The 10,392-nt window shown below is 36.7% G+C and overlaps 3 protein-coding genes and 1 long non-coding RNA gene across 5 annotated transcripts in view; 3 read left to right on the top strand and 1 right to left on the bottom strand.

Moving 5' to 3' along the window:
• The window catches only part of LOC107719618 (nuclear receptor 2C2-associated protein-like), a 4,688-nt gene extending 2,040 nt beyond the window's left edge, over positions 1-2,648 (top strand). Inside the window, exons 4-6 of the mRNA XM_016527100.1 lie at positions 471-538; positions 798-889; positions 2,304-2,648. Coding sequence (XP_016382586.1) covers positions 471-538; positions 798-889; positions 2,304-2,334 — 191 coding nt within the window. The 3' untranslated portion in view covers positions 2,335-2,648. The remainder of the gene's footprint in view (positions 1-470; positions 539-797; positions 890-2,303) is intronic.
• On the top strand, positions 1,457-1,953 carry LOC107719620 (uncharacterized). The gene is made up of 3 exons (XR_001637537.1): positions 1,457-1,551; positions 1,651-1,705; positions 1,885-1,953. It is a non-coding gene; the product is annotated as an uncharacterized LOC107719620 (long non-coding RNA).
• Positions 2,649-2,653: 5 nt separating the features above from the next.
• LOC107719616 (DNA-binding protein RFXANK-like) overlaps positions 2,654-10,392 on the bottom strand; it is a 15,096-nt gene continuing 7,357 nt past the window's right edge. Inside the window, exons 1-8 of one of the 2 annotated variants that reach the window (XM_016527096.1) lie at positions 5,617-5,776; positions 5,344-5,461; positions 5,156-5,221; positions 3,375-3,475; positions 3,176-3,301; positions 2,984-3,050; positions 2,834-2,914; positions 2,654-2,740 (exon numbers count right to left, since the gene is read on the bottom strand). In XM_016527096.1, the coding sequence (XP_016382582.1) occupies positions 2,670-2,740; positions 2,834-2,914; positions 2,984-3,050; positions 3,176-3,301; positions 3,375-3,475; positions 5,156-5,221; positions 5,344-5,443 (612 nt within the window). In that variant the 5' untranslated portion in view covers positions 5,444-5,461; positions 5,617-5,776 and the 3' untranslated portion in view covers positions 2,654-2,669. Of the gene's footprint in view, positions 2,741-2,833; positions 2,915-2,983; positions 3,051-3,175; positions 3,302-3,374; positions 3,476-5,155; positions 5,222-5,343; positions 5,462-5,616; positions 5,777-10,392 lie in introns of those variants that run through there. The other variant, XM_016527099.1, reaches the window with a different exon arrangement.
• On the top strand, positions 6,454-10,345 carry LOC107719619 (protein MEF2BNB). Its single transcript, XM_016527101.1, has 4 exons — positions 6,454-6,607; positions 6,829-6,941; positions 9,659-9,723; positions 10,089-10,345. The coding sequence occupies exons 1-4, from the start codon at positions 6,571-6,573 to the stop codon at positions 10,201-10,203; spliced, it is 330 nt and encodes a 109-aa protein (XP_016382587.1). The 5' UTR covers positions 6,454-6,570; the 3' UTR covers positions 10,204-10,345.

Here is a 10,392-nt window from a genome sequence, read left to right as displayed (position 1 = left end):
CATGCTAGAAACTTAAAGGCAGTTTTGTTGAGGCAAGTTGGAGCTAAACTCTGCAGGACACCGGCCCTCCAGGACCGAGTTTGGGCAGCCCTGGCCTATGTGTTCCTGGGCTTATTACGATTAATGGAAATCTGATGGTGGGGGATTTTAGTTTGATTCTTTCTGGAGCTTACGCCAGTAATGTGGTGCCAAATGAATGCCTTTTTTTAGTGAGTCATTTGAATCATATTCAACAGATTCGCTCAAAAACTATGATTCGTTTACGTACCAAACAAGTGACTGCCTTAATGGGTGAGTCATTTAATTATTCATTCAACTGATTCATGGATAAACTTTGCTTCCTTCACCACTGAAACATCACTGCTATGTTGATCTGCGGTCTGTGGCCTCGCACCTACGAACGACCAACAATTTTCAGAAATAAGAGATAATAATTAATAAAAGACATTTAAATGTTTTGTTTTCTACAGGTTCTGCCAAAAAAGAGGATCACAAACATATTGTAGACTTCTATCCAGAGGACAACAACTGTCTACAAATATCCTTCCACGTGGTGCAATATTATTCTACAGCAATCGCCACCTTTTGTCATTTTTGCATCAACTTAGATAAATGCAGGTATATAATCACCATATTTTCTCAGATTGACTGTCTTCTGAACTCCGTCACAGTCGGTGGACATTTCCAGTACAGTAACCTACTACAACTTTTGTTTTCTCGCAGTTCCTGGCCGATGGCCAAATTGCCCATGTCTTTTATTTATCCCAAGCTTATCAAATCCTTGATTCTTCACCCACAGTTTTCCCATTCAAGATGTCCCTTTGGTTCAGAAGTTGAAAATAGTGTTTGAAAACAGTGCTGACTTTTTTGGAAGAATAATTGTTTACACATTGGAAAAAAACCTTTATTTTGTGGAAAACACAGAGATCAAAATTAGAGAACAGAAACCACTGCAGCACAAAAGAAGATTACAGCTCAAATTTGGGAGGGTTACAGCTCTCAGAATTTAGTAGGAATTGTAGAGGCCCTTGCTTTGAGTGACTTTAGCACATCTGTGGCGACAGGACATCTCTAGTTTCTCACACTGCGCTGGTGTGATCTTGGTCCACTCTTCTTCCACGATCTTCCATAGTTCAGTGACTGTAGTGGGTTTCTTAGCCATAACTTTGTTGCCAAGGATTTTCAATCAGGTTTAGATCAGGACTCTGGACCAGCCATTTCATTATTTCAATGTTCTTAGCTTTAAGGAACTGCTTTACCTGTTTTGCAGTGTGACGGGGAGCATTGTCTTGCATGAAAATTGCAGGCTGATTGGGAGATGATTACAGGGAATCCTGGAGGGCCGGTGTCCTGAAGAGTTTAGCTCCAACCCCAATTAAACACACCTGAAGCAGCTAATCAAGCTCTTACTAAGCATACTAGAAACTTAAAGGCAGGTGTGTTGAGGCAAGTTGGAGCTAAACTCTGCAGGACACCGGCCCTCCAGGACCGAGTTTGGGCAGCCCTGGCCTATGTGTTCCTGGGCTTATTACGATTAATGGAAATCTGATGGTGGGGGATTTTAGTTTGATTCTTTCTGGAGCTTACGCCAGTAATGTGGTGCCAAATGAATGCCTTTTTTTAGTGAGTCATTTGAATCATATTCAACAGATTCGCTCAAAAACTATGATTCGTTTACGTACCAAACAAGTGACTGCCTTAATGGGTGAGTCATTTAATTATTCATTCAACTGATTCATGGATAAACTTTGCTTCCTTCACCACTGAAACATCACTGCTATGTTGATCTGCGGTCTGTGGCCTCGCACCTACGAACGACCAACAATTTTCAGAAATAAGAGATAATAATTAATAAAAGACATTTAAATGTTTTGTTTTCTACAGGTTCTGCCAAAAAAGAGGATCACAAACATATTGTAGACTTCTATCCAGAGGACAACAACTGTCTACAAATATCCTTCCACGTGGTGCAATATTATTCTACAGCAATCGCCACCTTTTGTCATTTTTGCATCAACTTAGATAAATGCAGGTATATAATCACCATATTTTCTCAGATTGACTGTCTTCTGAACTCCGTCACAGTCGGTGGACATTTCCAGTACAGTAACCTACTACAACTTTTGTTTTCTCGCAGTTCCTGGCCGATGGCCAAATTGCCCATGTCTTTTATTTATCCCAAGCTTATCAAATCCTTGATTCTTCACCCACAGTTTTCCCATTCAAGATGTCCCTTTGGTTCAGAAGTTGAAAATAGTGTTTGAAAACAGTGCTGACTTTTTTGGAAGAATAATTGTTTACACATTGGAAATCCTGGGGGAAAAGGTTTTGTAATGTTTTGAGAAAAGGACAAAGAGGAAGTATGAAGAGGCGGGAATGCTAACAATTTTTCCCCCTTCCTTTCACCTCTGGATGTTGAATTTATTCCCACCTACTCACAGGAAAAGCATAAACTGATGTTACTTTTGATTTCATTTCCTTTTTTTCTACAGAGCCTCTATGTATTATATTCACATGTCTTTTCAGGTCATCACACATGAACTGCATGTCTGTAAAAGTGTTTTTTAATTTAAAAAGATACAAAAACAGTTCTTCACATCGTCCATGTCAAAATAAAGCTATAAACTATGCAGGATAATTGTAAGGTCTTGTAAGAGCAGTCCTCTGCTTCATGTGTTGTCAGACACTGACACTGGTCCCCGAAACAGCTTCAAAATGTGATCTTCAAGCAGTTTTTGCACTGCAAACAAGTTGGTAGACTTGTCAGTTATTAATTAATCATTTAAAAATGTATGATTTGTTATATCAATATACTGTAAGGAATGACTCTTGCCTTTTTTGTGGCCCAATGCAACAGCGAGAGCAACAGGACTGTAGCCAGAGTCTGCCTCAAATGTGATATCTGCCCCACATCCTAAACACGAACTTACTTTAGTTCATCATCACAAATAATAAAATGCGAGAATATTTTGAAAAGACTTACTCAAGAGAGCTTCAACACATTTTGTGTGATTCCCACGAACTGCATACAGAAGAGGGGTCCCACCATTCTGTTAGAAAGTTTACGTTTTTACATTTGAAAAAAAATTATGCAGTATTTAATGGTTGTGTACAATTTTTAAATAGTGTCTAAAATTTTACGAACATTTTCAGAAAATAATTAAACCGCTCATACCCAGTCATAGGAATCGATATCAACGCCATGTTGTAGGAGAATATTAACAATGTCTGCAAATCCTCCTGCGCTGGCCAAAGACAGGGCACTTTCTCGTTCCCGAGCCAGTGTTCTTGGATCTGCTCCCTGATATTATTAAAAAGAAAAGTAAATGCTATATATTGTCCAGTCTTATTGGCTAAGAAAATGTCTTTCTCACCTTCTGAAGGAGGAACTCCACCATCATTATCTCTCCAAATGCAGCAGCCCACATTAGTGGTGTGAAACCTCGCTCATCTTGACTGTTAAGCAGAGAGCTGTCTGCAAGAGTACCCATACATACATACAGTGGAGGTCAAAATTAGAGAACAATCTATAAATACTTGATTTTTTTCTGAAATATTGTTCATCTTCATTGCTCAAAATTTGAAGTAATATTAGCTGTAGGTATACCACTGTTCCACTAACATGTTTGACAAAATGACCAAGGCATTTCAACAAAAACCTTTATTTTGTGGAAAACACAGAGATCAAAATTAGAGAACAGAAACCACTGCAGCACAAAAGAAGATTACAGCTCAAATTTGGGAGGGTTACAGCTCTCAGAATTTAGTAGGAATTGTAGAGGCCCTTGCTTTGAGTGACTTTAGCACATCTGTGGCGACAGCACATCTCTAGTTTCTCACACTGCGCTGGTGTGATCTTGGTCCACTCTTCTTCCACGATCTTCCATAGTTCAGTGACTGTAGTGGGTTTCTTAGCCATAACTTTGTTGCCAAGGATTTTCAATCAGGTTTAGATCAGGACTCTGGACCAGCCATTTCATTATTTCAATGTTCTTAGCTTTAAGGAACTGCTTTACCTGTTTTGCAGTGTGACGGGGAGCATTGTCTTGCATGAAAATTGCAGGCTGATTGGGAGATGATTACAGGGAAGGTACCACATGTTGCTGAAGGAGGTTCTGATAAACATTTGCATTCACCCTGCCATGTAGCTGTATAAGAGGCTCAACTCCTGCTGCAGAAAACATCCCCCAAACCATGACAATTCCTCCTCCACCTTTCACTGACTTCTTTACACACTTTGGATTCAGTCTTTCCCCAGTTTGATGCTGAACATAATGTTTCCCATCAGACCTAAATAAATTAAACTTGCGCTCATCACTAAAGTGAACTTTGGAGCAGTTCTCCTCTCTCCACACAACATGCTCCTCAGCAAAGGTGAGCCTAGCCTTTTGATTCTTTCTGCTGATGAGAGGTTTGGTCACTGCAGAGTGCGCTTTCAGTCCGACTTCTCTTTAACATGCCGAGACAGATCCATACCCTGTTCAGCACTGAACTGGTGAGCAATTCCAGCTGCAGAGTTGAACCGATTCCCCATTGAAAGGCTCCGCATTATCCTGTCTTCTCGTACATTTGTCTTAAGTAGACGACCAGCCTTTTTGGAGGACTTGAATGAATTAGTGTCATTGTAAAGCTGCAATATTCTAGAAACGTCAAATTTGGAACGACAAACTTCTTGTGCAGTGGCTAAAAGGGACATCCCTTTAACCTTCATCTGGACGCAAGCTTTCAATCACCATAAAGCGGGCCGCCATCTTCTAATCTCAGTGAATATTAAAGGAATGTTGCCAGTTAAATAGGTAATGTCATATAATTAAGGAAATTAGCACCAGGTGCCAGATTAACACCAATAACTATTGGTATCTGTAAGTGTTCTCTAATTTTGATTAGAGTTATTTTTCAAATATCTCATTTGAGTTTTTTATATTGTGCTCTAGAATACAATTAATTTATGAAATATGCTTTAAAAAATTGCGCTTCTACTGCTTTTAGTATAACTTTAAATAGGACTAAGCAAGCAGTCCTATGAAAATTGTAGGTTCTCTAATTTTGATCTCTACTGTACTTACATATTTATCTATTAATGCATGCGCTGGATACACATATTTATCTATTTTATTTTATTTTATTTAGGCACGTGTTGGATGTTTACTGGTACCTTTGGATAAATGTACCTCCAGTTGTGAAATCTCTCCATGGGCTGCCAGCTGATGAATTGAGAGGTCTATAAAACATAATTAAATGCCATAATTATACTTAAAAAGACTCTATTGAATATTTTTCAAATGTATGCATTTGAAATCTGCCTCTAATAAACAGTATATAGAAGGAGGTATATAGACTCACTGTCTAAAGTGGCCGGTCGAACTGTGACCTCATTCCCACGCTGTTTATTCGTCAGAGTGGTGGAATGGTTTACAGCATTCTCGTCATGTCGGTTTTCCATAATCACTTATCATTAAACCTGATTTAAATGAACGCAATATAGAAAAATATAGAGAAATAATATACAAGATTAAATAATAACAAGATAATAAACAAGATTAGCGCCAATTATTGTGCATAATTAGTTAATAATACTAATATAAAATAAGAAAATATGTCTTAGGAGAATCTTACCTTCGATTGTTTAAACTTTATGAAAAAACATGATCTTAAACTTCACAGGTTCGTAAGATCGAATATGTTGCTTTTGTTTCCTGATTCGTTTGCAAAAGTGAAACTGAAATAGGAGTCTTGCATGTGCATTGAGCTCAACAAACTCAAACTCTATTTAATGATATCGTATGAAACATTACTTTTCTCATAATATATATATTTTTTACCTTTGGCTGCGAAATTAATCGCATCTTTCTTAACTATTGGAGTTGGAACAGTAGCTGTAAGTGGTGTTCATTAACGAGTCGGGGGTTTTGAACGAATCTTTTAAGAATCGTTTTAGTTCAGTTTCATGTACTGACTCCTTGAAACTCGTGACTGCTTTACTGGCTTTTGAGGGCGGGCTGGGAAGGAGCATTTCATTGGTTGAATCTGATCAATACGCCCCTTCATTGAGTAGGTGCTTTAATCTGTCTGTCTATCTATCTACCTTTATTTATTCATGTTTGTTGTCTTTTTCATTGTAGTTCACAACAGTCAGCCCATCAGCTTCCTAGATAGTGGAATGTTTGGGTGAAAAAATATGATCTTCTTTGTTGTCTTTTGTGGGGAAAACGCATATGATGCTTCAATGCGTATATCTTTCTGTGATTTCTCAGTAGACTTAAAAAAAACAAGTTGTTACTTTCAATACGATTTATTTCAGTCATGAACGACTCGGTATTTTGAACGAATCGTTCAATGACTCGTTACTTGCGTAAACATCTGCAGAAAGGGCCACTGAACGAACTAATCTTATAGGTGAACCGATTCAAACGATTCGAGTCACTGAGATGAATCATAATGCCCAGAACTAGTGGCTAGGAACTACTTATATTGGCCTGGTGTTCCTCCGGATGATGTTATTGTAGGGGAACAGCTACGCTTTCATAAGGAAATTTATACATTTATATCATACGTTAATATTTAATAAAGATGGAGGACCAAGAAATGCAGTTGAAAGTAAAAAGAGGTAGGCTACCATGGATAGATTCAGAGTTCTTATGTCTATAATCAACAACGACTTAGTGTACTTGTGTATGCGTGATCTTTAATATTTAATTTACATTACTGAATTTATTAGACGCGTTATTTACGAGTGTCTCGTCGATAGTCTGATTTGAGATTACACATAATTTGTTATGCACCTGATGAAAAGACACTGATCACGTGTTTTGTTTATTTCTACTACAGTGACTGATAAATTCACAGAGAGCATGTACGTGTTGGCCAATGAACCGTCGATAGCGCTTTACAGGTTGCAAGAGCACGTCAGGAGATCCCTGCCAGAGCTCGTACAACACAAGGTGCGTTATTTTAATGTTTCATTTATATTGCCCAGCCTATATTACAGTAATACAGACAATATAATTGCCTAAACACTGTAATGTTTTTTGAAAGATATTTGCCTGAATAATTAACATTTGAGCTGCCATATTAGAATCCCAATTCACATTATAATCTATAACTGTAAATTATCAAATAAATACTATTTTTGGCTGGAAAACAATGTTATACTGTGTAAATTACTGATTATTTCATGTTTAAAAGCAACTGTTAAAAACTCATATTTTCAAAATAGCCTACACTTATTAGTTTGACTTACGCTTTTTAATAAGGTGATTGTTTTTTTTTTCTGTTCTATTTTATGTCATGTTTTGTTGTTGTTATTTATTGTCTTTTATGTTTTTATTTTTTTGTAGTGCTTTGGGTATGATAAAAGCACATTATAAATAAAATGTATTATAATTACATTAACAAGCTGACTTAAAGGATTAGTTCACTTCCAGAATAAACATTTCCTGATCATTTACTCACCCCCATGTCGTCTAAGATTTTCATGTCTATCGCAAAGAAATTAAGGTTTTTGAGGAAAACATTCCAGGATTTTTCTCCATATAATGGTCTTCAATGGTGGCCGATGGGTTGAAGGTCCAAATTGCAGTTTCAATGCAGCTTCAAAGGGCTCTACACGATCCCAGCCGAGGAATAAGGGTCTTATCTAGCGAAACGATCCGCCATTTTCTTAAAAAACTGAAAGTTTCTATACTTTTTAGCCACAAATGCTCGTCTTGCACTAGCTCGACTTCATGCATTACGTAATCACGTTGGAAAGGTCAGGCGGAAGTACCGACCCAGTGTTTACAAAGCAAACGTGCAAAGAAAGTCAAATCCCCTGTACAAAAATGGTAAAACAATGATGTCGGGCAATTTTGAAGTTGGAGGAGAATATGAGATGGAGTTTTCCGCCCAACTCTACCTTTTTGAACCGGAGTACACAGACGAAGAGCTAACCACGCGTGACCTTTCCAACGTGATTACATTATGCGTGAATTTGCAGACGCACATCGTAGAGCTAGTGCAAGATGTGCATTTGTGGTTAAAAAGTATATAATTTAAAAAAAAATTGCAGACGCACATCGTAGAGCTAGTGCAAGATGTGCATTTGTGGTTAAAAAGTATATAATTTTTAAAAAATTTAAGAAAATGACCAATCTTTTTGCTAGATAAGACCCTTATTCCTCGGCTGGGATCGTGTAGAGCCCTTTGAAGCTGCATTGAAACAATTTGCAATTTGGACCTTCAGCCCATTGGCCACCATTGAAGTCCATTATATGGAGAAAAATCCTGGAATGTTTTCCTCAAAAACCTTAATTTCTTTGCAACTGAAGAAAGAAAGACATGAACATCTTGGGTGACATGGGGGTGAGTAAATTATCAGTACATTTTTAATTCTGGAAGTGAACTAATAATTTAAGTGTTGTAATGAATTACGCTTTTATCCAAAGCAACTTACAAATGAGGAGAACAATAGAAGCATTTGTAGACAGACATGCAGGTGTTATCTATTTATTTTTATTTATTGTCTTTTATTTGTATTTTTGTAGCAAGTTGGTTATGGGAAAATTGCATTATAAAGGGTCTTATCTAGCGAAACGATCCGCCATTTTCTTAAAAAACTGAAAGTTTCTATACTTTTTAGCCACAAATGCTCGTCTTGCACTAGCTCGACTTCATGCATTACGTAATCACGTTGGAAAGGTCAGGCGGAAGTACCGACCCAGTGTTTACAAAGCAAACGTGCAAAGAAAGTCAAATCCCCTGTACAAAAATGGTAAAACAATGATGTCGGGCAATTTTGAAGTTGGAGGAGAATATGAGATGGAGTTTTCCGCCCAACTCTACCTTTTTGAACCGGAGTACACAGACGAAGAGCTAACCACGCGTGACCTTTCCAACGTGATTACATTATGCGTGAATTTGCAGACGCACATCGTAGAGCTAGTGCAAGATGTGCATTTGTGGTTAAAAAGTATATAATTTTTAAAAAATTTAAGAAAATGACCAATCTTTTTGCTAGATAAGACCCTTATTCCTCGGCTGGGATCGTGTAGAGCCCTTTGAAGCTGCATTGAAACAATTTGCAATTTGGACCTTCAGCCCATTGGCCACCATTGAAGTCCATTATATGGAGAAAAATCCTGGAATGTTTTCCTCAAAAACCTTAATTTCTTTGCAACTGAAGAAAGAAAGACATGAACATCTTGGGTGACATGGGGGTGAGTCAATTATCAGTACATTTTTAATTCTGGAAGTGAACTAATAATTTAAGTGTTGTAATGAATTACGCTTTTATCCAAAGCGACTTACAAATGAGGAGAACAATAGAAGCATTTGTAGACAGACATGCAGGTGTTGTCTATTTATTTTTATTTATTGTCTTTTATTTGTATTTTTTGTAGCAAGTTGGTTATGGGAAAATTGCATTATAAATACCATTTATTATTATTATCATTAGTTTATTAGCAAGTTGACTTAAATGTTGTAATTATGAATTTGTGTGGACAAATATGTAGATGTTTTGAATTTATTTTGCTTTATCATTGCTGTTTATTGTATTTTATTTTATATTTGTATTTTTGCTTTTTGGGTATGAGAAAAGCTCATTATAAATGAAATATATATTTATTGTTATTATATTAAGTAGTTGACTGAAGTGTCGTGATGAATTGTGAATTTGTAGACAGACATGCAGAGTTGGGAGGAACAAAGTCAAGGGGCAATCTACACTGTTGAATATGCATGCAGGTAAGATATGCATTACATAAATTGATGATTTATGATGTTTTGAATTTATTTTGCTTTATCATTGCTGTTTATTGTATTTTCTTTTATATTTGTATTTTTGCTCTTTGGTTATGAGAAAAGCTCATTATAAATGAAATATATATTTATTGTTATTATATTAACTAGTTGACTGAAGTGTCGTGATGAATTGTGAATTTGTAGACAGACATGCAGAGTTGGGAGGAACAAAGTCAAGGGGCAATCTACACTGTTGAATATGCATGCAGGTAAGATATGCATTACATAAATTGATGATTTATATTATGCAGTATTTTATTTAATGTGCTTCATATCGGTTTTTGTGTGTGTGTGTTGGTGTCTTTCAGTGCGGTGAAAAGCATGACAAATAGTAGTCTCTATTTCAAGAACATAGACGGTCTGCTCCGGCAAGCCATTTCACTGAAGGAACAGATCAGCAGCTCACAGGGTCGAAGGTTGTAGTCACTATCCATTTTAATGCAATTACATTCATTTACGTTATTATTATTTATTTATTTCGTTTTAGTTTTATATATCACTTCACTGTTAAATGTGAATGTGGCATTGACCTCCTGTAATTTTTCTTTGCTTGTTTGCTTCACTTTTAATTTGCTCACTTTTTCTGTTTTTAAACATACATGTCACTTCAGT

Source organism: Sinocyclocheilus rhinocerous, unplaced genomic scaffold (genome assembly GCF_001515625.1).
Source record: "Sinocyclocheilus rhinocerous isolate Xijiao unplaced genomic scaffold, SAMN03320098_v1.1 scaffold1294, whole genome shotgun sequence".
NCBI lineage: Eukaryota > Metazoa > Chordata > Actinopteri > Cypriniformes > Cyprinidae > Sinocyclocheilus > Sinocyclocheilus rhinocerous.
This window is presented reverse-complemented; position numbering and strand designations above follow the sequence as displayed.

Coding starts and splice junctions, on each gene's coding strand:
- LOC107719619 (XM_016527101.1), top strand. CDS start 6,571: ATGGAGGACCAAGAAATGCAGTTGAAAGTAAAAAGAG. Junction 6,942..9,658: donor CAGAGCTCGTACAACACAAG/GTGCGTTATTTT, acceptor GTGAATTTGTAG/ACAGACATGCAGAGTTGGGA. Junction 9,724..10,088: donor ACTGTTGAATATGCATGCAG/GTAAGATATGCA, acceptor GGTGTCTTTCAG/TGCGGTGAAAAGCATGACAA.